The sequence below is a fragment of the Ctenocephalides felis genome, unplaced genomic scaffold (assembly GCF_003426905.1).
Source record: "Ctenocephalides felis isolate EL2017-DRISC unplaced genomic scaffold, ASM342690v1 CF-g0.4_SCAFFOLD_01170, whole genome shotgun sequence".
NCBI lineage: Eukaryota > Metazoa > Arthropoda > Insecta > Siphonaptera > Pulicidae > Ctenocephalides > Ctenocephalides felis.
In genome coordinates, this window is record NW_020537324.1 from 67527533 (window position 1) to 67554318 (window position 26786).

At 28.3% G+C, this 26786-nt stretch overlaps 1 protein-coding gene across 1 annotated transcript in view; it reads left to right on the forward strand.

Moving 5' to 3' along the window:
* The window catches only part of LOC113367570, a 173556-nt gene that overhangs the window by 114759 nt on the left and 32011 nt on the right, over nucleotides 1–26786 (forward strand). The window contains exons 4-7 of the mRNA XM_026609167.1: nucleotides 3479–3596; nucleotides 14923–15046; nucleotides 23550–23666; nucleotides 23831–23946. Coding sequence (XP_026464952.1) covers nucleotides 3479–3596; nucleotides 14923–15046; nucleotides 23550–23666; nucleotides 23831–23946 — 475 coding nt within the window. The remainder of the gene's footprint in view (nucleotides 1–3478; nucleotides 3597–14922; nucleotides 15047–23549; nucleotides 23667–23830; nucleotides 23947–26786) is intronic.

A 26786-nucleotide genomic window follows, 5' to 3' on the forward strand; every position in this document is an offset into this window, starting at 1 on the left:
ATAAAATATTTTACTTGTGAACTTTTGAAATTGAACTTTATTTGTGAATCGCTTCCAATGATTGATATTGTTGGCTGCAAGTGTATCCTCAAGAATTCAAGCATATTAGTATTGACCGTTTACGTTTCACCTGATGTATCTACTGAGAATTTTGAAGCTTTCCTTGATCTACTAGAATCTTATGTTTCAGACAAAAATGTTTTAATTATTGGTGATTTCAATGTTCCACATCGATCAATTATCTCATAATCTTACTAATGCAAAATGTAACTTTATCTATAATTTTATTAATTTATCTGGTCTCAACCAATATAATTCTGTTATCAATATCAGTGGCAGATTGTTGGATTTAGTGTTTTGTTCTTACTTTTGCAACATAATTCATGATACCGAACCCCTTTTACCTGAGGACAATTATCATCCTGCTCTTTATATTTCTGTTTCCCTTACATCTTCTTTTTCCACACCCAATACTTTGCAATTTAATAAAAATAACTATCATTACAATTTCCACAAAGCGGATTATCTTAATCTTTACAGGGAAATTTTAAATACATCGTGGAGTTCTTTGTATACATGTTCTGACATTAATGATGCATGTGATCTTTTTTACGCTACAATTTATAGCTTATTAGATAAATTTGTTCCTAAAACAAAGAAATTTTCTTCCAATAAATTTAAGCCTTGGTTTAATTCTGATATACTATCATAATAAATACAAGTTAACCAATATCACTTTCTATTATGAAAATTTTAAATTGTACAGGAAATTAATAAAAATACTTATGAAAGATGCCTATAATTCATATATTATTGACGTTGAAAATTCTCTATTGCTTAATCCTAAATATTTTTGGTCTTTTTTGCGTAATAAAACTGTTTCTAATATTATTCCTAATAGATTGTGCTATCTAGACAAATATTATGATTCTCCTGATGCTATTGTTGATGCATTTAATTCTTACTTTATTAGTGTTTATCAGCCTAAACTTGACATACCCATTTTATTTGATCATAATGATAGAATCATGATTGATATAGGTGAAATTGATTCTAGTACTGTGCAACATGCAATAGCAAGTTTTAAGAACTCCAAAATATTTGGTTTCGATGGTATTCCATCTTTCTTTATACGTGATTGCTCATCTACTCTATCTGATCCACTTGCATTTTTATTTAATCTATCTTTGCGTACAAACACTTTTCCAAATTGTTGGAAAATTGCACGATTAGTTCCAACTTTTAAACAAGGTGTTACATCAAACATTACTAATTACAGGCCGATATCATTATTATCAAACTTTGCTAAGGTATTTGAAAAAATTATTTATAGAGAACTAATTTCTTCTGTTAGAACTTTAATTTCTATTAATCAACATGGTTTCATGCCTGCCCGTTCTACGATAACAAATTTAATTTGTATTAAACAATATATAGCTGAGAATCTTGACATCAATGGACAAGTTGACGTTATTTACACTGATTTCAGTAAAGCTTTTGACAAAATTGATCATAACATTCTCCTTACTAAATTATCTATGATTGGTCTTAATTCTTCACTTATTCACTTTTTCAAGAGTTATCTTCATAATCGCAAGCAGTTTGTCTTTCTTAATGGATTCTTGAGCAACATTGAAAATATTAGTTCAGGAGTTCCTCAGGGATCCATTCTTGGTCCACTATTATTTATTATTTTTATTAATGACATTTCTGATACTATTAACTGTCCACATTTATTATTTGCAGATGATCTGAAACTATATCTCAAAATAAATTCTATTGATGACTGCTTATTATTACAGTCTCAACTTGACCTTTTCCAATCTTGGTGTATCTATAACAAATTACATCTAAATATATCAAAGTGCAAGATTCTTAGTTTTACACATAAGCGCGTTCCAATACTTTTTGATTATAAAATTTCTAACACCAGCATTGATAGATGATTTGATAATAAAATTTCCGATTTAGGTGTTCTATTTGATTCTGGTTTGTTTTTCACAGATCATGTTACTGATATTTGCAATAGAGCACATCAATCTTTAGGTTTGATACTAAGAAATTGTAAACAATTTAAGTCTACCAATGCACTTCTTTGCATGTACTATTCTATTGTACGTTCAAAATTAGAATACGGTTCGATTATTTGGTATCCTCATCATATTAACAACTCTGATGCGATAGAGAAGGTTCAGCGAAAATTTCTGAAATACCTTTATTATAAAACATATAAAATTTACCCTGAACGTGGCTTTGACCACAACACTTTACTAAAAGAATTTAGTATTCCTTCCCTTGCCTCACGTCGATTTATCTGTGCAATTAGGTTCTTATTTAAGCTTTGCAATAATTCTATAGACTGTCCTCTTATTCTCAATCAACTATCCTTTAATGTTCCAAGGCTATCTTCGCGTTCACAATTATTTTTCAATTATCCCACCCCTAAGTCTAATTCTCTCTTAAATTCGCCAATTTTACTAATGTCCTCTAACTTTAACTTAATTAATAATGAAATAGACATTCACATAATCTCCATCTGCACAAGTTAATCTTTTTATTTTCTTTCAAATATCTTATTATTTTCTGTTTATAAATATTATTGTTACATTCTGCATTATATGAAATTTTATCTTAGCATTTTATGTTACTAACTATATATTGTAATTTTGTGTATATTTTAATTGTTATTCATTATGTCAAATAATTGTATTTTTGAGTCCTCTTGGAGAAATCTGTGGGCTATATATTTAAATAAATAAATAAATAAATAAAATAAATAAATATATTATACAATACTCCCTTTGAGTAATATCATCACCTATTACGCAAATATGTTATAAATCATTTTTGACCGACAAATGACAATTTTTTGCACATTTTTAACTTATTAACTTGTGAAAGAATATAGTAGAAATATATAATATGTAATATCTTTTTGGAGCGATATTATTTCCTTATAAGTGAGTAGGTTATAAAGGTAAAATATTTATGTTTATACAAAATACGTCATATCTTCAAATGAAATAGTTTCAGAGTTAATTCCTTTTCCAAGTTCTGACGTATGGGTTTAATTCGCTTATGAGAAACATGCAGTTCTCTTTGATAAACATTTCATGATTTCTGTATTTACTGCACCAGAAGATATTACAGTCATTAATTATTTTCAAGAACTGTTTACGTTGCTATTCGAATAAATATTCAACTAATTAAAAAAAATTGTAATTTTGTTTCAAATTTGAAAACAAATAGAACAACAATTATTAAACCGTACAGCAATCTTAGTAACTACGATAATAAAGGTTTAATAAATTTTTACTAATTTTTGAAAGATGTGGTTCAACTTACTTACCCTAAGCCATTCTGATATAACGAAAACAATTTAAAATTCATATTTTATGTAATATATTACTAGATACTATTAGTTTTGTGATTATTCATTATAAGTACTATATTTATCTATTATATTTATTTTTTTCAGCGAAACCGACGATGTGAACACGGGCCTGCTAATCGAGGTATGGTCCAAAGGGATGATTTGGGATCGCGCAATGGGGTACCACTGGCTGCCGCTGCCCTCCGTGCCTTACTCAAACGAGGTTAGGAAAATAATTGAAATATTATTATGACATTTTATTTATGGTACATATACATATATATATATATATATATATATATATATATTCAATTAAAAAAACATATATTTCAAACTTATAATGCATTCGACATATGGTGGAATGGTACATAAGTCTATCCTGGCTATTATATTTCATCGTTACATATTTTAGATCAGTACATTTTTATGTAAAAAATCGAAAGCAGCGTCTTGTATAAAACTACTGTTGTATGCGAATCCTTGTTATACGAAACTAAAGAGGAGTCACGTTTAAAAAAATTAAAAATATCTACATATCATAATTCTATCATAAATTGGTTATTATATTTAAAAATCCAGAAGTAAAACATATTTAATCAACTTAATGATATTTTCTCAGATCAAAATAAGTGCTTTCCATAGTGAGTATTTTTTGGCAAGATATCTTCATTCTCTGAACATTTTCTTGAACTACCTTCAGACCCATGATTTATTTTCCGTACAAAATCTATCATTTTTGATTAATTTGCTTAGTGAAAAAATCTTTCTAAATTTGTCATCTTTTTATATTTTATCCTTTTATTACAAGTTTTAGTATGCTTAAACTTTTTTTATAGAACATACGCGCTTGAATAAAAACTGTCAAACAAGTTCTTATTTTTTTATTGTTCAATTAAGTTATTATTTGTACTGGTATCATTGCGTATATTGAGCTATTGTACGGAGATTTTATTAATTTTAAATTAAGTTTAGCTCTAAATTAAAGCTAATTTGCTTTTAAAAGGTTTTGCTAAATGTTTTAGTTAACGCTTTGTAAGGGTTTTGCTCAATATTCTAGAACCGCGTTAGAGAGACACCGTGCTCCAAAAGTGTGTTATAAGCGGGATGCCTTCAATTGCAAGTTATAATCGTGTTATAAGCGGGATGTCTTCAATTGGAATTTATGTTTTAATTCACCGTTTTGTATCTATGTATGTAGAAATTATATTAATTTACGAATTGTTTATACACGATTAGATTTAAAAACTAAGTTTTTCTAAATGCAGTTTATTCCAATGTTTATAAGAATAATGATAACTTTTTTTTGAGTTTCATTGAAAATGTTTCAAAGTTTGCATCTCAAAATTTGTTAATTCATTCTTTTAAGTCAAAGTTATGACAATTGTTCGACAAAAATTGGTATAAAGCTTAAACTGTATAAAATTTGAATTTTTCACGAGACAGTTCTGAGTTTCTTAAGACTCTTAATTAATTGATTGTTTAATAATACTTAAGTAAAATTCATGTGTGTAGTGCAAATTCAATGCGTATGACAAATCTATACATTGTAAGTGTGAAATTAGAATTTTATGTCATAGGTTCTCAAAGAATAATTTAACAATAATAATTACTTTAAACTTACGCTGCCCAATATGATGAGGAAATTTTTGATGTCTTCCATATAAATATTTGTCATTTACAAAAAAAATATTATTGCATTATTTATAATTTATTTACTTACTTTCGATTAGATTATTGATAAATATTATTTCATTTCCCTTGAATAGAATTAATTTCCTCAAGTGATGTTTTACATTGCGTCTAATTTACAATTTGTTATCGGACAATTTATTTTCTATGCATATTGCATCATTGAAACAGCTTTGCAAACAGAGCTATGAATCCTGATTACATGCTATTCAACAAGCTCAAGATTTTCAATGTATTTTATTCAGAAATAAAAGGAAAAAAGTACTTGGATACAGAAATTACAAATAAAGAGATAGAAATGAGAATTTCTGAATAAGATTGTATTTGTATTGAATAATGGACGTACTTAATGTGGATGGAGATTTTAATCTGATCAAAACGCAATATTTTATTAAAGTGCAAATATGTTTATAACAATTTAATAAATCGGTGCAGTATGCTTTATATAAATTATACTCTTAAAATTCATGGTAATATTTCATGAAAGCAATTTTATTATGCTCTTATTTCCTTGGCGGAAAATTAAAGGAAAATTAAATTATGTTCATTATTGTTAAATATAGAATTTTAGAGCAAAACGTGTGTTCTTTGAAATCGTGTACTTAACTTCAAACACAAGACGTAATTTGCATTAGAAACAAAATTATATTTGTAGTTAACTTTTATCCAACTAATTATTGCAATATTTTGCTAATTCATACATCGTAACTAAAATAAAACTTCTCATCAAACATGATGTACTAATTATAATATAAATTAAGTTTTACGACATCAAAAGAATTTTTTAATAATTTTGCAGATAAGAATTCTCAATAATTCATAAGAGCGACAAGTATTCCGGTTTTAATCATAGAAATGAAAATCTAGAATGTGTCTAGAATCCTAGAATATGTGACCTCTAATACTGAAATCCAATTTACGCCCACATTTGCTTTGGAAAATATGCCATGAAATTATTATGAAAAATGGATTATTGATGGAAATAAGACTGAAGTAAATTATATACTTATGCAGCGTAGAAGTAAATTTTCTGTAATAGCTATTTTTCAAATTAACAAAAATCTGATGAATCTGTTAGAAAACTATCAAAAATAGATCAAAATTTTATTATACTATATGTGACTCAGTTATTCTCATAGTTATATTAAACACTCGTTACTAAATAGACTATTCTTTATGTAAATTATATTTTAAAACTCCAGAATGTTTCAATATTTTCGCTAAAGTTTATTTCCAAAAAAATCGTACGCATTTACAGTATTCTAAAAAAAATATTATATTTATATGTATGAAATTTCAGCTTTTATGTTAGTAAATTTTGAAACTATTTTTATACACATTGCAAAATTTACATACACAATACTACATTTTATCAACTTTGATTCATGACAAAATAAACTTTCATATCAAGTCCACACATCAGTTCGAAACCAACTGCCGTACAGGTAGCATCGGATCAATAAATATTCAATATTTCTTATCAGTTGACCTCAGTTCGCTTCGAACCTTCGGCCAGGTATACTGTGCCTCACGTGAGTGTAAACAAACATTGTTATCATCCAAAGTGACATACAAATTGAATTTATTAGTGAAGTGTTATATAATAATCAAATAAATGTACCCGTAAGGGTACATTTATTTTCGTTCATTGAATATATAATTTAAAAAACTGTTAATTAAGGCATAATTAATAATTATGCAAAATGAACCATATAATCCACCAATTCCGTTAGTTGAAGTTGATAAAGTGCTTAACTGCAGTCCCGAAAGTGAACATCTTTTACATAAGTCACAGCCAGCAATTAATTTCGTAAATCCTACAATATGCAATAACAACATGAATGAAGAACAAATGGAATCCTGCAACGAGCCCTCAACTTATAATTCCATTCCTTGGCAAGTTGTTGATAGTCCTAAAAGGAAACGTCCAAACCGACAAGTAGATCAGCCAATTCAATTAACAAATAGATTTAACGTATTAACAAACAAAGAGCCTATTGCTGTTTCAGAAATATCAAAAAAAAAATTTGCCACCGCCAGTTTTTATTTACGGTGTGGTTGATTTCCGAGGTATGGTTGATGAAATCAGAACTATTCTAAATATCAAAAATTTTACCACTAAAACATTTCCTAATGATATAATCAAATTTATTGTTTCTTCTGTTGATGATTATAAAAACCTCGTTAAATATCTCCGAGGTCGTAGAGCAGTTTTTCATACCTATCAGATTAGCAGCGAAAGAGCATACAGAGTGGTCATGAAATATATGCATTATTCAACCGATATTACAGAGCTAAAAACAGCAATTGAAACTTTTGGGCATAAAGTTAGGAATATAACAAATGTTATTCACTTTAGAAGTAAATTACCACTCAACATGTTTTATGTTGATTTAGAGCCAAGCAGCAATAACTCCGATATCTTCAAATTAAATAAAATCCTAAATCAAATTGTGCATTTTGAACCTCCAATGAGATCATCAGAAATAGCACAGTGCAGTAGATGCCAAATGTATGGTCATACAAAATCTTACTGCAACCGGCCATTTAGGTGTGTAAAATGTGGTGATCAACATGAGAGTAAAAAATGTACAAAATCAAAAGAATTACCTGCATTTTGCACTAATTGTGAAGAGTCCCATACCGCAAATTATAGGGGTTGCCTAACTTATAGAAACCTCTTGAACAGTAAACCTAAAATAAATACCAATAGCAATAGTGCGACTAATCAAAATTATTCGAATAATCATCCAAATTATGCAAAGCATTCTACTTTTGATCATCGTAATGAAAATCTTTTTAATTCAGAACATATGTCATATGCTCAAGCAATCAAATCTAGTAAATCAGAAATTTCAGAAAGTATTAATTCAAGTCTCTTCCATTTTTTGAATGAGTTTAAAAGTATGTTCAATCAGCTCATGCAGCAAAATACAATGATGATAAGCATGTTAACCACGCTTATAAATAAACCTAAATAATGTTCAAATTTCTAAGAGTAGGATTATGGAATGCAAATGGGCTTTTACAGCATAAAAATGAATTGATAGTGTTCCTTAATGAAAATAAAATTGATATATTACTAGTAAGTGAAACCCACTTCACTAAATACTCCAACTTGTTTATTCCTCAGTACTATATTTATCATACATGTCATCCAGATGGTACAGCACACGGTGGCTCAGCCGTATTGATCAAGTCCAACATTTCTCATTATGAACTCCAAAAGTATGACAAAGAATTCCTTCAAGCAACAACAATCCAAGTTCAACTCTCTTCTTTTCCATTAACTATTTCTGCAGTATATTGTCCTCCCCGGCATAAGATTAGCGCTTCACAATTCTCTGATTTTTTTGGGTCGCTTGGAAGTAAATTTATTGTCGGCGGAGACTTTAATAGCAAGCACACGTTTTGGGGATCAAGACTGATCAATCCAAAGGGAAGAACACTTTATGAAGTTCTTGATCAACAATGCTATTCTACTCTTTCCACAGGAACTCCAACCTACTGGCCTACTGACATAAGAAAGAAGCCGGATTTACTGGATTTTTTTATAATAAAAGGTTTAAATTCCAAGTATACTGATGTTAATCCAAGCTATGATCTTTCATCAGATCACTCCCCGATTATTGCCACTATTTCTTCTTCTATTATGAACGTCTGTAATCCTGTTAGACTTCATTCAACAAAAACTAACTGGGAGCTATACCGTTGTAAAATAGAAGAGAAGATAAATCTCAAAATTAGTCTAAAAAATCCAGCAGAGATTGACCACGCTGTTGACAAGTTTAACGAAATTCTTCATGCAGCAGCTGTAATAGCTACTCCAAAAACAACCGTCAAGCAGGAGCAATCGCTGTCCTTGGAAATTAAAAATTTATTAGCAGATAAAAGGAGAGCAAGACGCAAATGGCAATCAAGTCATTTACCTTCGGATAGAAATATTTTTAATAATTTAAGCAACAGGCTTAAATTGAGGCTCAGAGAGATTTCCAACCAGAACTTTAACAAGTATGTATCAAATCTTAATAGATTTGATAATTCAATCTGGAATCCTATTAAACACAAACAAAAACCTCAAATTAGAAATCCACCTATTCGATGGGATGAGCGCAATCACCTACACTGGGCAAGAAGTGACGCAGAAAAAGCTGATCTATTTGCTGAATATCTGAGTTCAGTTTTTCAACCTAATCCAGATCTCTCAAATACAGCGGACACCAGTTTGACTTCATTTACCTTAGTGAACTCTGAAAACAGTATAAACTTCTTCTCTTTAAAAATGATAGTTAAAGAAATTGCTAAACTGAAGAATAGGAAATCTCCTGGATTTGACTTGGTGACTTCAAGAATGCTTAAAGAAATGCCAAAGAAGGGATTTATTTTATTAACTTATATATACAATTCGATAATAAGATTAAACTACTGGCCAACCTTCTATAAAACATCCATAGTAAAAATGATACATAAAAGTGGGAAAGATCCAAACATGGTTTCTTCATATAGACCGATCAGCCTTTTGCCTATTGTCTCGAAAGTGCTTGAAAAACTGCTACTCCAAAACATCTTAGCTAATACAAATATTTTTCCAGACCATCAATTCGGCTTTCGGAACCAACATTCTACAGTTCAACAGTGCCATAGAATTGTAAGCGTTATCAATAATACCTTTGAGGCTAAGAAATTCTGTTCCGCGATTTTTCTAGATGTGAGCCAAGCTTTCGACAAGGTGTGGCATAAAGGCCTTTTATTCAAGATTGGCTCTCAACTTCCAAGTAGGTATTACAATATTCTAGAATCCTACCTTGATGGTAGGAAATTTAGAGTCCGTGTTAACTCAAATACTTCAGCATCTCATCAAATAGAAGCAGGTGTTCCACAGGGAAGTGTTTTGGGCCCTTTACTGTATATTCTATTTACAAGTGACTTTCCGACATTACAATCGACCATAACAGCAACTTTCGCTGATGATATTGCAGTACTTTCAACACACATCGATGCATCTGTTGCATCAAGCAATCTGCAAAGCCATCTTAATATTATTGAGGAATGGACAAGGAAATGGCGAATAAAAATTAACGAAAGTAAATCGAGTCATATTTCGTTTACTCTCAACAAGTCAACATGCCCAAGTGTTTACTTTTATGGACGAAAAATACCAAGTAATAATTGTGTCAAATACTTGGGTATGCATCTTGATCGTAGACTGACCTGGAGAGATCACATTTGCTCAAAAGTAAAAGCGATAAAAATTAGAACTGCAGAAATATATTGGCTATTAGGACGCAAGTCAAAATTATCCCTTGAAAATAAAATATTAATTTATAAAACAGTGATAAAACCTATATGGACTTACGGTATTGAATTATGGGGATGTGCCAGCAAGTCGCATATAGCATTAATGCAGCGTGCCCAATCAAAAATACTCAGACAGATAGTTGATGCCCCTTGGTTCGTCAGTAACAAGACCATACATGACGATCTGAATATTTTATATATCGAGGAAGTAATAAGAAACTTCAGTGTCCACCACTTTCAAAAACTAGAAGCCCATCCAAATAAAATAGTTGCACAACTGCTTGAGATGCCACATTCCAGGAGGCTCAAGCGTAAATCACCAATGGATAATATCCTAATCTAGCAAATTGTTTAATGGAACAATTTCTATATTTTTTAGAGTAATCATCGAAATATGTTAGTTAAGTTAATTTAATTTTTTTTTTTTTTGTAGTATTATTATATTATTTTATTATTTACTATTATTACATATTACTATTATTATTAGTTACTATTTTTATGTTATTATTTTTATTTATTCTTATTTAGTTTATTCTTTTTAGTTCATATATATATAAGCAATGCAGCTCATAGAATATAAGTACTGTTCTGATTGCTGTAAAATAATAAATGAATAAAAAAAAAAAAAAAAGTCCACACATTTTCTGCAATAACTTCCTATTTAATAAAAAAGTTAAATGAACATGTAGATGTATATTAAGTTTTAAACGTTATTTATTCCTAGATTTAAAAAATAATGTAGAAAATCTAGATTTCAGAATATAAAAATAAGCACTTAGTTGTTTAAATACGTACCGTATTTAAAAATAACTCCCTAGATTAAATTTTAAATGGATCTCCTTGAGACAGAACTAAATTAGGTTTCAAACTCCATTAAACTATAATTTATAATCATTAATAAATATTCATTATTTTTATTAAAATGATAATTTTATTTTTTATTTAAAGGATGTTGAATCTATCAACTTCTGAAGCTATAACTGCAGGCTCTGTTTAACAAGAAAATTAACTTGATTATTATATTTACACAAATTATCAAACTATATTACTATATTACTAGGAATATTGCAACCCGATACGATAATGTATTCCCAATCCAACGTGAAATGTTTTAATTAATTCTCAGCTAATATACGTACTATAATGCATTATGCATATTGCATAATCTAGATTCAAAAGAATTTTAAATTAGATATAGCTTTACACGGTTCTGTGCATGATGTTATAATCATTTTGACCCAGTTTATTAATGTTTCGAGTTTTTTGCGATTTAGTTTTGTAAATGACATAAATAGAGATGTTTAATTTACGCACGGATTATTTCAATTAAATTCTGTAGCTGATTATTGTTTTTTTCGAGGATTGCATTATAATGTAACATTTTCATTTTGTAATTTTGGATCATAAAAAACTTGGCAAAATTCTAAAATAACTAAACTTTCAATAGCAATAATATTATAGTTTACATGTAGTTAAAATTGATATCTACCACTTTGATTTTCAAACATAATTTGACCTCATTTTGCAATCAATATTTTTTTGGCCCTGATTCAGCAGTTTGCATATTTATTTAAAAAAAGATGAGACTTTTACACGAACAAAATAAAATCTAAAGTTTTAGATATTTTAAATTTATTTGCGTTCATGTTTTCATAGATTTTAGTTTATTCCATTCATGCAAGGAGTCTCAATGCAGTTGCTATATAGTAAATAATTTAACTAGGATTTGTAAAGAAGATTTTCGAAACCGCATTTTCATTTTAATAAAGATCTGACTATTTTCGCGAACAAAATACTTGTGTGTTTCACTCAATATTCTGATTTCGCCCTGTTTTGTTATAACTTGTGTGGATTTAGAACAAGGTTTGAATACACTTCGCCTTTTAAACTGTCATAAATAACACTCTCATGACACGCACGGATTAAGCTCGCGCCCCTTTGGCTGTGGCTGTGGCTGTTACGCCTTGGCCGGGCGTTCTATTTTTTTGGGAGATTCTATATTTATTTTTTCTTTGTTACGTAACCATTCATTTATCTTAGTATTTTGAGTTATCAATAAAATATTCTAAATTAATAAAATTATCTAGATATAAATAAAATTGAAAGTGAAACTTCTGTAGGTGCGACAAGAGAGTAACACAGCAAATTTGGACGGAAATGCGTTACGCCTCGAATACTGATTTGTCAAATTGCGGATAAAATTTTTGTAGTAAAACTTCTTCATTAATGATTCGTCATTCGCTCTCGATGATATCATTTCTATACGGGTCGATTGTGATTAGTCGTTATATCATGTGCGTGGCTTCTTTGTATGCGTGACTTTGTACGTGCGTACGTCACCGAAAGCGTGAAGCATATTGTTCATTTTTTGGTGTTTTATATCATTACATTTTAAGGCTAAATAGTAGTACAAATCTTGAGTTAATAAGAAAAGTCTGGTTCGAAAGAATATTTTATCCCGTCCCCCATAAATAATTATAGTGTAAATAATAAAACAAATGAAAAATATGGGCCGTGTAAGAAACGTAAGTTTATTGAAATAATTTGTATTGTTTGAGGTTTTCGAGGTTACTACATACATACCTTTGAGGTTGTTACTAAAATGTAAAATATTTTTATAGGCAAGACAGATACAATAGTTGCTCAAAGCATGAAATTGTAACGCCAGCGAAATAGTCAAAACAAACAAGCAGTCAATGAATGTACGTTAATTTCAATTACATGAAGTTTTTCAAACACAATTATTACATGATGAGTGAAATTGTGAAAACAATGTTTTTTTAGGCGTTGTTTTACATAATCCACTGTGTGAATGAATATTATAGAATTTAATAGAATTAATCAGCAATTACTTCATTTCTCTAATAAAGGTCCAATCCTAAATGCAAATTACTATAAATAATTTATTATATAAATATGGATAATGGTTGACACTAATAAATGTGTTTTATTTCATCACAAGTATTACCATATTACTAATAAACATTATTCAAAATTGCTGTATGATGTATTTATTTACAATTGAAATAATAAAAAAGTTTTACTTCAATCGCGCGTGAACCTTACTTCTTTTTTTAGCCAATTTGAATGATTCAAAAAGCATTCGAAACCTATTGATAAAAAGACATGCTGATTAGCTTTTGGCTGAGGAATTATTCTTCTGTACAATCATTGTTTTCATAGAAATTTATTTTTTATGAAAAAATACTAGTAATTAACGACGACAGTATGGGTATTCATAATCAATAATTTTTTATTATAGACAATTTATTTCGTTTATTCTTGGTTTACTGTATTTTGTATAACATAACGTTTACATGTATTCTCGTGACATAACACTTTTTATGAATGTTTAATAAATATAAAACACTTTTTCCCTTTATTTTCCGTCTATAATTTGTCTTTTTTGTGCCTAAATAAAACAAAGCGTGAGAACCATAAATCATGAACATTTATGGGAACAGTGCGTGATGTGAAATTATGAAAGAATGATTTACATACAAAAGTCAAGAATTTATTGCGCTTTGTATATGGTAATCGATTGTCAAGGGTTTGCAATTGTTTAAATTAATACAATATTAAATTAATTATAATTTTAAATTATAATTATATCAAGCAAAAATGAACTAAATTACTTATCATGTATATCACATGTATTTCATAAATATTTTTTTTAAACATAAGTCAAATAGTAGTATTCATTTTTCATTTTCTAGAACATTGTTGTAAATTGATGATGTTTCGTTAAAAATGGAAAAAAGTTTAACTATTTTCCAATAAATCACATTTATACAATTTGAATTTAAGCGCGCACTATGGATCGATCACATTTTAAGATGTAGTTTGACACAGCTTGATGATCGTCATATCAAGAGAGAGAGAATGGCCAAAAGATCCAACCATCTAATTCAATTCATTAAGATCTCTGAATACAATGTTAATACAATACCTAGGCTAGTAGATAGTTATATAAGTCAAACCTCGGTTCACAAGGCGCTCTGGGTGCACGGTTTCTATATTACGCGGAGCTAAAAATCCGACATCCCTCCGACTACACGGACTTCCTATTACACGGTTTTTGTTTGAAAGTCCATATGTTCCTTAGGCAACCTATGAGTGATTATAGAAACTTGATATTAAAACAGTATTAATGTAAGTTTTGTTCTCGACTTTTACCTTTTAGACATGCCTGATTATATAATAGCTGTCTAAAAACACGTTGAACTGACTACTGCGTCGCGCCAATTTTTGAAAAAGTTGTTTATGTCATACATGTCATTTTGTTTGTATTACTCCTACTCCAAGTTGCATTTCTTGGTCTCCATATAGCATGATAAAAATGGTGCGATTTGTACTAACTCTGATCCTTTCATAGTGTGGTTCCCATACTATATAAGTTTCAATAGAACGCACTGCGAATTAGCCTGAATTGTATGTTAAATACGAGTTTTTTATGGCACGGTTCCCATACTGCACGGTACGAACTTGCCGCGTTAACCGAGGGTTGACTGTACATATATATTTTTGGTGATCTAATATTTAAATTAAACATTTATTATTAGGACGGTGCGGGGCAGTGGATATCTCTGGAAGCGGAGCTGGTGATGCGAGACGGTGAGGTGGTCGGCACAAAGGGCGCCACAGGGCACTCGCTTCTTGTCGACTGCCGATTCGAACTACCTTTCGGTAAGATAAATTTTAAATTTATTTATTACATATTCAACATATTTTTGCAATGCAACAATTAGTCAAATCATATTTTATGAGCTAAGTAAAGTATGGTTACAATATGAAATTGTCACAAATGACTGTGTTTAACATATATCACTCTATTGCTACTACTATTAATCGAAGATTAATGCAGCAGTCCCATTATTTTTGTATATACTTGGGTTATACGGATATTTTATCCATAATATTTACATATATACATACGTTGATAAAATTACAAAATATACAAGATACAAGTCTTTTAAAGCGAAATGTCTGTCTACTAAACCATGATTATAAATCCTAGAGTACAAAAGCGCTATATTACTTTCCTTTATAATTAATCACTTGTTTTTATTTTCATGTTTGTATTAAATAATATAACTAATGTTTCTTGGAATTCAAGGAAAACAAAGCTAAGTTGTTAGCATTGCATATTCAGATATTCATTAGAGATTTGTTTTTGTTGATTGTAAAGTATGTTGCTTTTCTTATTCTCGGAATTGCTTCATTTTCTGCAACTAGAAATAAATGATGCTTCGTTGTTGTTTTAAAACTACATGTTATTTACCATGATTACCTGCGCAATTTCATAATAAGATTGAGATTGTAATTGAAAAAATTTACTGTAATTTTATACAAAACAATCCTTGTTTCCAACTTGAATCTCTTTTACTACGAGTACAAGTTCAAAATTTTTATAAAAAACTAAATATATTCCAGTGTTTCCACAAATAATAAATTATTGAAATTTTTTACATGGCAATTAAAATTAATAAAACATAGACATAATTAGTATTATGATTATCATATTATGTAGTCGTATTGAAAACACATACGCACAACATATAGATTTCTATGTGCACTAATCAATTTATTTTTTTCATAATAAATTCAAAATAAAAACAATTTGAAACAAATCAACATAGTATTATTGATTTATGTTTTGTACACTTCGGTAACGTTTTCTACTATTATCATCAACTATTAATAGATATATTACAGATATTGTAAATACATTTTAGCATAGAGTTATAATTTCAATTAATTTATAACTATATTCTATTTATTATGAAATATGTAAATAACATTACATTTAAAAAATTACGATACCCTAGATAAAAAGGAAAGATCACTTAACAATTTAACTTAACGTTGATTACTTACAATTGATTTACCAAGATTGTGACATCAATTTTGAATTGGTTTATTCAATAGTTTTCGAGATATGCGAGAAAACTTAACAATTGAACTTGTCGGGCATGGGAGAGTACGGACCAACGCACTCTGACCTGAAACTAGCCTAGTTTTAGTTTGCGAGCACATTTAGCCTAACGAATATTTAAACAGATGCACCATTTTATCTTCTCAAAAGCGGCTTTTGTGATTTTGATGAAACTTGGCACACATTGTTGTTATACTTTACTAAGATTATAACAAAAATTTTAAATTGGTTAATACCGTAGTTTTCGAGATATACGAAATTACACTCTGACCTGAAACTAGCTTAGTTTCAGGTTAAGAGCAAATTTGGCATAGATGCACTATGGTATCTTCTCAAAAGCGAATTTGATAAGACTTGGCACACATTGTTATTATACATTACTAAGATTGTGACAAAAGTTTTAAATTGGTGCATAAGGTAGTTTCCGAGATGTGCGAAATTACACTCTGACCTAAAACTAGCCTAGTTTTAGGTTGAGAACACGTTCGTCCTACCTATGCATCATGGTATTTTCTCAGAAACGGATCATGCGAATTTAATGAAACTTGGCACACATTATTATTATACTTTACCAAAATTGTGACAATTTTTAAATTGGTTTATACATTAGTTTTCGAGATATGCGATATTAACAATTGAACTAGTCTGCTCGACCATTTGTTTAAATAAATAGGATACAAAGAAATCACTTTAAACGTTTAAATTCTTTGTTGTCACTCGCTTTCTTCAACGTAAAAAAAAAAATAAAATTATCATATTCATTCATATTTGTACACGTACATATATACACTGAAAGCTAAATATTTATAAAATATGTACATAACTTAATAACGTACATCATTCAACATTCAATATTCCTGCAATAACTAGATAGGGCCATGATAACCCTAATTTTGCAATAAAAATCATATATTCCAAATTGTTAGCAAATTTGTATATGTGGGATTTCTTATAATTATTATTGTAATAAAATTTATCCGTAAATTATTTAGAATAAACATTATGATATTACACACGATCAGGTCCTTACGATCCGCCAACAGGATGGCGAAGTATCCTTGCCGAGAAGAATATAAGGAAAAATTCTCATTTAGGTATTCAAGATCTAGAGTTGAATGTCCAAATTCACTATAATTGAATGAATTATATAAATATTAAAATTTAACATATGAATATTTAATCACTAAAAAATAAATAGACTTGCATCCATACTTGCATTTTTTGGATTCTAAATTTTATGGCATTCAAAAATTTATAAAAATATCATTTTGCAAGGATAAAAGATAATTTTCAATTTTTAATTTTAAATTATTATAGTGAATTTTGACATTCATAATTTTATTTTTAGCACATTTTTTATTCTTCAAGGATAGAAACTTTTCAATGGATTTCACAAGGACACATCCCAGCAAATAAATAATTTATCTAATAATACTCTAATTTTATACACTTACATTTCAGTCTTCAAGCAGGCACGCATGCTACTATTTTTTATAAATTCTTAAGACTTTATTTAATCTGAGTGTTGTAATATGTGTTTTTTGTAGTTTCTTTTCTAATTTTTTCAGATACTTTTGTTGTGATGTTATCTAAATAGTGCTTTAATTAGCATAGTTTGACAATTACTATTTAACCAATTATGTTAAAAATGTAATATTGAAATGAGAAGTTTACTTCACTTGATTAAAAATATTGATGCAGAAAAATAACATCAATTTTATAACATACTTATTATTAACTTAAATTGATAATTAGTAGGTCTTTTTCAAATTTTCTGTATATGATAACAATAATATCATATAACAAAATTATGCTCTTAATGTTATTATTCAACGCCAGTATACCTTTTATAGTCTTAATATGTCTTTACTTCGGATTTCTCGATATAATGTGTTGATCTCTATATATAGTACGTATTATTAAATTTATATTATTACTCCACCGTAATATTTTATATGTCAAATCGGCTTTACTTTACGAAGTATTCAGGTGGCGCGTAAATCATAAAGACTTATGGTACAGAGATATGTATACTTTTTCGAACGATCATGATGCCATGAACTTGTCAAAAAAAGTCTAGACATTTCACAAAAGAAATGTAGAGGCCTAAGTATTATTATAGAATTCAATTTACTAAAAATTACATGTCGATCAATATTGAACTTGACAGTATTTAATCACTTTCTTCACTTCGGCGTGCGAATACTTGAAAACTTGTTGTTTAATTTTGTGACATTTCATTGATTGAAAAAAGTCATGTCAATATAAATACATACATGGGTATATATATATATATATATATATATATTTATATATATATATAATTTACAAGCATGATTAAAATAGTATTAACATCGATATTCAAATTTTCAAGAGAATTTTCTCCAATCGTTTGAATAAATGTTGAAAAACGTAAAATAATCATTCTGTTTATCTTAATTTTAGGAGTTTTCAAGACTATTTACTTATTTGTTCTATAATTTAAAATTTAAATTGTTACATTATTAAATGCATGTGTGAAAATAGTACAAGAATTTTAACTAATATGATTGAAAATTGCATCGAAACTAATACAGTAGGCATAACAAATATAAATTTGGCGTCGCTTTGATGAAATTTTTTTTGAAAAGTTTTTTGGTAATACTTATATTAAGAACAAAATTGAACTAAAACTGTAGTATATAAATTTAAATACGTATTAGTAAGGAACAAATGCATTTATATGAATATTAAAAGTATCAATTTTAACTCGTAGTAGAAGGATCAATTGTGCTCTCATATTCTCATATGCTTAGCTTCATATTTTATAAAATGTATTTTTTTTAACTTTTTTTATAATGTATTTTTTATAATGTATGCATATATTAAGTACCAATCAAAATATACATTATTTTATAAAACAATGTGCTGGACTGGATTTTAAACTTTTAGTGAGTTTATCTCTAATGAGATCTTTTTTGTAACATTTTACTTTAGATGGTATGGCAATTTTTTTTTTATCTTTGAGTAGGAGGTTCCTCACTCAATTTGTTTAAATATTTGTTTGGATGAAAAAGCTGTAGCTGAAAACAAACTGACGAAAGATTGATTAATTTGTATTGATTGATTAATTCGTATTTGTATTGATTAAAGTGTTATGAAAATAAATAAGCATATAAAAATTAATTTTCGGGTTTCGAAAACTACTTTATACTTTCTGTAATAAGCCAGGCACTAAATCCATAATATCTTCACTGTTCAATCTTTGTAATCATTTATTAACATCTACATTGTGTTGCATAACAATTTTGATACAACATATCCCATTACCTCCAATCATGACTATATGAAACAGCATTTGTCTGAATCCTGATATTTCATTCTACAATCCACAATTTTCTCTGTTAGGCAAAGGAATGATTACCGGCGCGACTTTCATAAAAGCAATCGCCCGCTATCTCCTGGGCACATTACTGGCTGTGATATATCTGTACGATATTTCAAATTAGCGGCATGCTTATATAATATATTATGTGCTCGATTTTATACACGCGAACATAATATCTCAATTTCATGTGACGTGTAATTTAACGATATTGTTCCGATGTATTTACTGTGGAAGTACTACACTGTACAAGTTTTTATAGATGATGGATGCACGTGAACTCTATTGCAATGTCAGTTTTGAAGTTTAAAAATAGTTTAATCGATTAGGCAGTGATTTGTGACAATGTTTATACATGTCAGTAAATATGGATAGTGTTGTAAAATTCTATTTTGTTTGGTACTTTATAAAAATTGTTAGAAAAAAAGAGTGCGCGTAAGTTTCACACGCGATTGAAGTAAAACTTATTTGCTACTGCTCAAGAAGGCATTTCAGTAAAAATAAATACATCACATAACAATTTTGAATAATGTTTATTAGTAATATGGTAACACTCGTGATGCACATATTTATTAGTGTCAACCATTATACACATTTACATAATGATAAATTATAAATTATGTATTTATATTAGTATTAAAAAAATTAATTAATATTTAAAAACAATAATGTAATTAAAGACATACTTCAAATATGACATGATCGGTTTGTCATTGTAATTAGCATTAAGAAATGAACCTTCATTAGAGTAATAGAATAATTGCTGATTAATAACTTCTATAATATTCGTTCACACAGTGGATTGTGTTACACAACGTCTAAACAAATATTGTTTTCGCAACTTCACTTATCATGTAATAATTACGTTTGAAGAACTTCATGAAATTAAATTTAGCATACATTAATTGACTGATGGTATTTTTTTTACTTTTTTGCTGGCGATATAATCTCATTCTTTGAACAGCTGTAATATCTGTTCTGCCTGAAAAATATTTTCCATTTCAATAACTTCAAAGATTTATAGAAACTACGAATAATACAGAAATTATTTCAATAAACTTATGTTTCATACACGGCGCAAATGCTGCATTTGTTTTATTATTTTCATCATAATTATTTACGGGGAACAGGGTAATATATTCTTCTGTTTCAGGCATCTTTTATTAAATCAAGATTTGTACTACGACATAACTTTAAAATGTTTATTTATCTATGCCGATTTCCTTGTTAATATCGGTTTGCATACAACGTTCATGCCGGTACAACGTTGATGCCGGTATGGATACAACAACAGATCTCTATTCACACACGCGACGACTAATTACAATCGACCTGTATAGCAATGATATCATCGAGAGCGAATGACGAATCATTGACCTTTATCTTATCTTATCTGTCGTAACGCACTTCCGCTGCATTTGTACGGATTTACACCCTAGTCGCACCTAAAGAAGTTTTACTTCAAGCGTTTCACACATAAAACCTAACTTTATAAATGTGTTATCATGACACATCAGAAAGATGCAGTTATGATGACATTCTTTTTGACGTTTGTGCTTTTTCTGGTGTAGCTTTTATATCTAAAACCGCCTGATCACACAGAAAATATATATTATTTTGAACGTTTTTATCATCGATTTATATGAACATAGAACACGTGCTCATAATAACGCTATGTAACATTTCTTTTGTATCGGAAAATAAGCTCCTCTGTCGGAAAACAAGCCCATCTGTCGGTGTAAGAAATTCCAGTAAATATTTTTATAAGTAGCTCAAATTCATAAGCTAATATTTGTAAATGTTGCCTCAAAGTAAATAAACTTCACAATCAATAAAGACGAATTTATTTAATCTTTTCTTCACCGAAACCATTATTTAACCTAGTTCGAGATGAGACCTGCATTACGTGCAAATGGCACTCGGAACATAATGGAAACTTTATGCGGGCAGCGATGCCCGCTTTAAGGTACTAGGTAGTAGTACTTCTACAAATTCAATCCCCGCAAGGTTTATCACATCTGCGCTCATGATAAACTTCTGTTCTCTCGTTGGCATTCAATGCATATAATACTACAATGGATTGTTGCACGAAATGTGTTATGAATATATGTTTATTTATACCCACATGTGGTAAAGCTTTGTGAGATATGATATGTGCATTCAGAGCCATACGAATGCAGGTTTTTGCTTTTACAATGTATGAGAAGATGCAGAATTTATTGGATGTTATGCAGTTTTTGAATGTAGAATAATATATTTATATTGTATAGATATAAATATTGTAATATATATATATATATATATGTGTGTAGGAATATTACATGTGTTTTAGATGTAAAATATGAATCATAATAAAATTTTGTTAGGCGAAGTATTCTGTAATCTAGACGAATATACTCGTCGCGGAAAAGTGGTTGAATTTTGTATATAACAGTGACCATTTGCTATTTTAATTGCAATTAAAAAAAAACAAACAAATACATTCTGAAATGTCAAGTTAGAATATTTTGAAGCTATGACTGTGTAGAATGAGTAGTAGAATTTTTTTCTAAAGAATGTTGCATAAACGTCTTGGAATCTGGAAATTATATGAATACTTAATTGAGAGTTGAGATTTTATTATTAATTTTTTTTAAACATTGAATTTTCGTACTATCTCATACTTTTAATCCAGAATAATTAGTATTCGATGCGTTTTTAAATGGCAGAAGATTTTCTTTTTATATTTATTTTTTTATATTTATCCTTGAGACATTCTGATTATATATCAATTTATAGCCAATTTCTTTTATGACAGACGTATCAATTATGTGATCAGTATTCTTCTAGCACTTTTCACGCGAAGATAATTATTTCTGTCTGATGATTCTGTATGACAATAATTGGTTTAAATTGGCACTACTCTTTGTAAAAAAGAGAACGAAAATAAAGTTTCTTCTACTGTTTAAAAATTATTATAATTATTTTGAGTTATTTTGTCATTGCTTTAAGTGCATAATTTATATCGAAAATCATAATTTATATATTCAAATCGAATCTAATAACAGTTTGTTAATTTAAAATGTGTTAGTGTTTTATACCTTAATATAGCTGTTTTTATTTCAATAATAAACTTTATTTAATAATGATAAAATACCTGATATTTAAGCATCAGCAAAGTATATATAAAATACACTAAAATTTCTTGATTGGTAGTTTTATAAAACGTTTACTGTATGAAATGAAAAGTGTGATTTTGAGCGACTTTTGTACAATTTCCTTACGGCAAAAATTTTATTTTTTGATTATATTGATTATAAATATAATAAATTAAATTTTGTTCTCTTTAAATGCGCGTATACAATTTTCATCTGAAATTGTGTAAAATATTATTTGAAAAATTTATATGTAATTAGTAACAATTATATAGATAACGAGTGCTCAACTGATGCACTTAATATGATAATAATAGCACTTAAAATAATTCAGATATATCTGCATTACCTGAATGACAAATATCTTTGAACCATATTTTAGTTAATTGTTTCATGTAATTAAATTCTGATTTGTAGATTTGTAGACTGAATCCAATTTTTATACTTTTTAGTCACTCTATTATTGCTTGCTTATAACTGCATACAAAATAAAATACATATCTTATCACATTTTTATCACAACTATAGCATATTAATTTTTCTCGATTTTTCTTCCAGGATCTCTACTAATTTCTATGCGGAATCTTTCTTCACACATCCTATCTTTTTAAACAATCTCGATATTGTGTTGTACCTACAATCTATATTTTTCTACAGGGCACAAAGTGATATTTTATTATGTGTGTTATCGTTTGATGTTTTGTTATTCGATATTGGAATATAAAGCTTATATTTGTTTCTGTTTTCTTGATTCAGATCTAGAAAATACTGAGGGAGCAGATCTCCAAAGGAAACTTGAGATGTTGAATAACATCATGGACCAGGAGGCGAGGGCGGAGCAGGCGCGGAGACAAATTCAATATTATGGTCATTGTGAGTTTTCAAATTATAAAAAAAATATTAATTTACTTACTTCTACATTTAGTAAAACATTTTTTAGTTAAAGATAGAAGTTATAAAATTTCAACATTATAATTTATTATTATAGGAACTCTTATAACAATGGTTTGTAAAATATTATGTATTTCAATTTTAAGCTGGTTATTCTGAAGACAGTGATTATACATCTGACCTTAACTATCCTGTCGGGCAACATCCAAACTCTTCCGCCTCGCAATTTAGATCAGCTGCACATCAGATGCACACCCCGCAGGTAATTATGCATTATATATATATATATATATATATATATACTAGATGACTCCACAATTCAAAAGTTCCTAATTTTTTAATCTCCCATCATATACTTTTTAATATCCTATTTCATGTCCTGCCTTTGTGATTCATTTATGTTCTTAGCATAAGCAGTATACGAAATTTAGCAAAAAAAATAGTATCTACGGTAAAAGTACAATATCACACTTGATTTTACCATACAACGTAATTGCTTCAATAATTTAGTCTAAAATTTGTATAATCTCGTACGATATATTAGTTACTTTTTAGCAATTTTAATTTTTAAAGTACATTGTCCTTACTAATAATTTAATAAACATTATTGTTTATGTTCAAATCTTAGGTGAATTTATTTGTAACATCTAGTTCATATGAGCACTCTTCAATCTAAGATCAACTTGCTAAATATTCCATACCCAATGCCAAACAAATGAATTTTTGTCACACGAAACAAAATTCTAAATAATTTTTTCAATAAGTAAAAATATTCTTTTGTATTTAAATGATTTAGTAAAGTAAACCATAATGCGACATGCACATGTTTAAAAATATAATGTACATGCAATTTTGGACTTATTGCGTTATTTATTAAACTGAATTATATAATTCCATCTGCCAAACATATACTGTTGATTGTATCTTATATTATTTGAATTTCTGGCACATCTCAGTTGATTTTCGGCAATAATAATGTAGACTCTACAATTTTCTTGTATATTATATTCTAATATTATCTAGGTTCATAATTTCAGCTAAATTCAAATTTCAAGTGAATTGTGCAGATGACCGTTTAAATGTTTTCAATGTCAAACAATGATAAGTGGTTTTATATAATTTTTGTCATTCATTTCTACAATATTACTTTAGTTTCATCGTTTCAATGAATCCAAAAAAATCATTTTACAAACTTTGAAAAGAATTATCAAAATCCGAATAACCGTTCAGGAAAAGTATCAAATCATACACGCGTACAGAAGAATTATATATATAAGATGCATAATTTTTAATTGTAATAATTATAGTTTGAAGATAACAGAAACAAAGTGTGAGTAAATAGGTTATGAAGTTAGAATTAGTAACTTTCATGTGTTTATTAATAATAATAAAAATTTTATTGAAAAAATACATTTTAGTTAAATATACTGTTGAATATAAACATACGTAATTGCATTTTACTTTGAATCTAGAGAAACAATCTAGTTGTACAAATGCTCTATTTAAAATCATATTCAGTTTTTTTAGCTAGTTAGATAGTTATTTATTGGTTAGTAAGTGCAATACTTAGCTCCTTCATAAGTATTAATTGAACCATCTTATGTAAGAGTATCATTTCTAATATGAATAATAATAATCATAAATAATCAAGTAATCAAATATAATTTTATATTTTATATAATTTAATCTAAAATTGAATAATTCTGGCTAACTAACAAATACATTTTAAAATGTCGATGTTCTATTATGAATGTTATTAATTCTCCAAATACTACAAAAGATCTTTATCAAATGCATAAAGTGGTTTTGATATAATTACCTTCAAATGTCAAATAATATCACAAATGGACTGCAATGAATTATTTATTGAATGTGATGTGCATCTAATTGAATAGCTAGTAATTACTCTTCGGCAATGCAATTACAGAACCCGCACTTTCAATTTCCACTCAGTCACCTAATGGAAAATATGGCTAACAATAGCTATTTTGCCACAATCATATATATATATATATATATATATATATATATATATATATATATATATATATACTAGCTGACCCGACAGACGTCCTGTACCCGTGTCTACAATTTCAAAGTTCTTTTTTTTAATAACCTATACTTATATTTACCATATAGTTAAGAATTAATATTTTTTCACACTACAGTCAATACTGAAGTTTATATGCATCCTTATGGGTGATCTTAAATATAGAACTGCTTTAAATATAATGATGAGTCTCAGAACTCACACTTTACTCTTTAAATATACTGTGAAATTCAAATAAGCCACGTAAAACCATCAAACAAACAAATATTGAAATATATTTTCACTTTTAAACTTGACAGTCTTCAATTATTTCCAATACCAAACAACGCCTTAAATATTTTCAATGCCAGGCAATGATAAGCGGTTTTTTGTAATTTTTTCCATTTATTTCCACAATCTAACTACATTTCTATAATTCAGATAATCCTAAAAAATTCCCTTAACAAACTTCAGAAAAATTTATCAAAATCCGAATAATCGTTTAGAAGGATTATCCTTTCATACACCATTACAGAAAAATTTTATATATACAATAATGGAAAACATAAGAAAATCATTATCCATCGATTGCTGTTTCAATTTTTTTTTAAAGTTTTCTATAGATCCAGTTTGTTTTAAAGACAGAGTTTAAAGGGTATGATATATGATAGTACAATAATTTCTAATTCAAAATTTTTGTGCAATTAAAACATTCGGTCAATTCTGTAATTATCATTTATTGATATTTTGTATTTTGCATGATTTATATTAATTATTAAGTTGACAACCTAGGAAATACACCTTTCACCCTTAGAAGGCTTCAATTGAGTTTTTAGGTTTGCTGACGTCGACCAAATGTATAAAAAAAATATTATTGGATAGTTTGAGATTCAGATGTCAATCAGTAACAAAAATTATGTTAAATTCAATTATATTCAAAGAAAAACATATTTATTTACTTTCTAGTTTCATTTGCTCATCTTTTCTTTCTCATCATTTTCATCATGAACTATTTTTTCTTTTACTTCTTATTTATAGTATAACATGATAAATTTTTTTTTATAAAAATATAA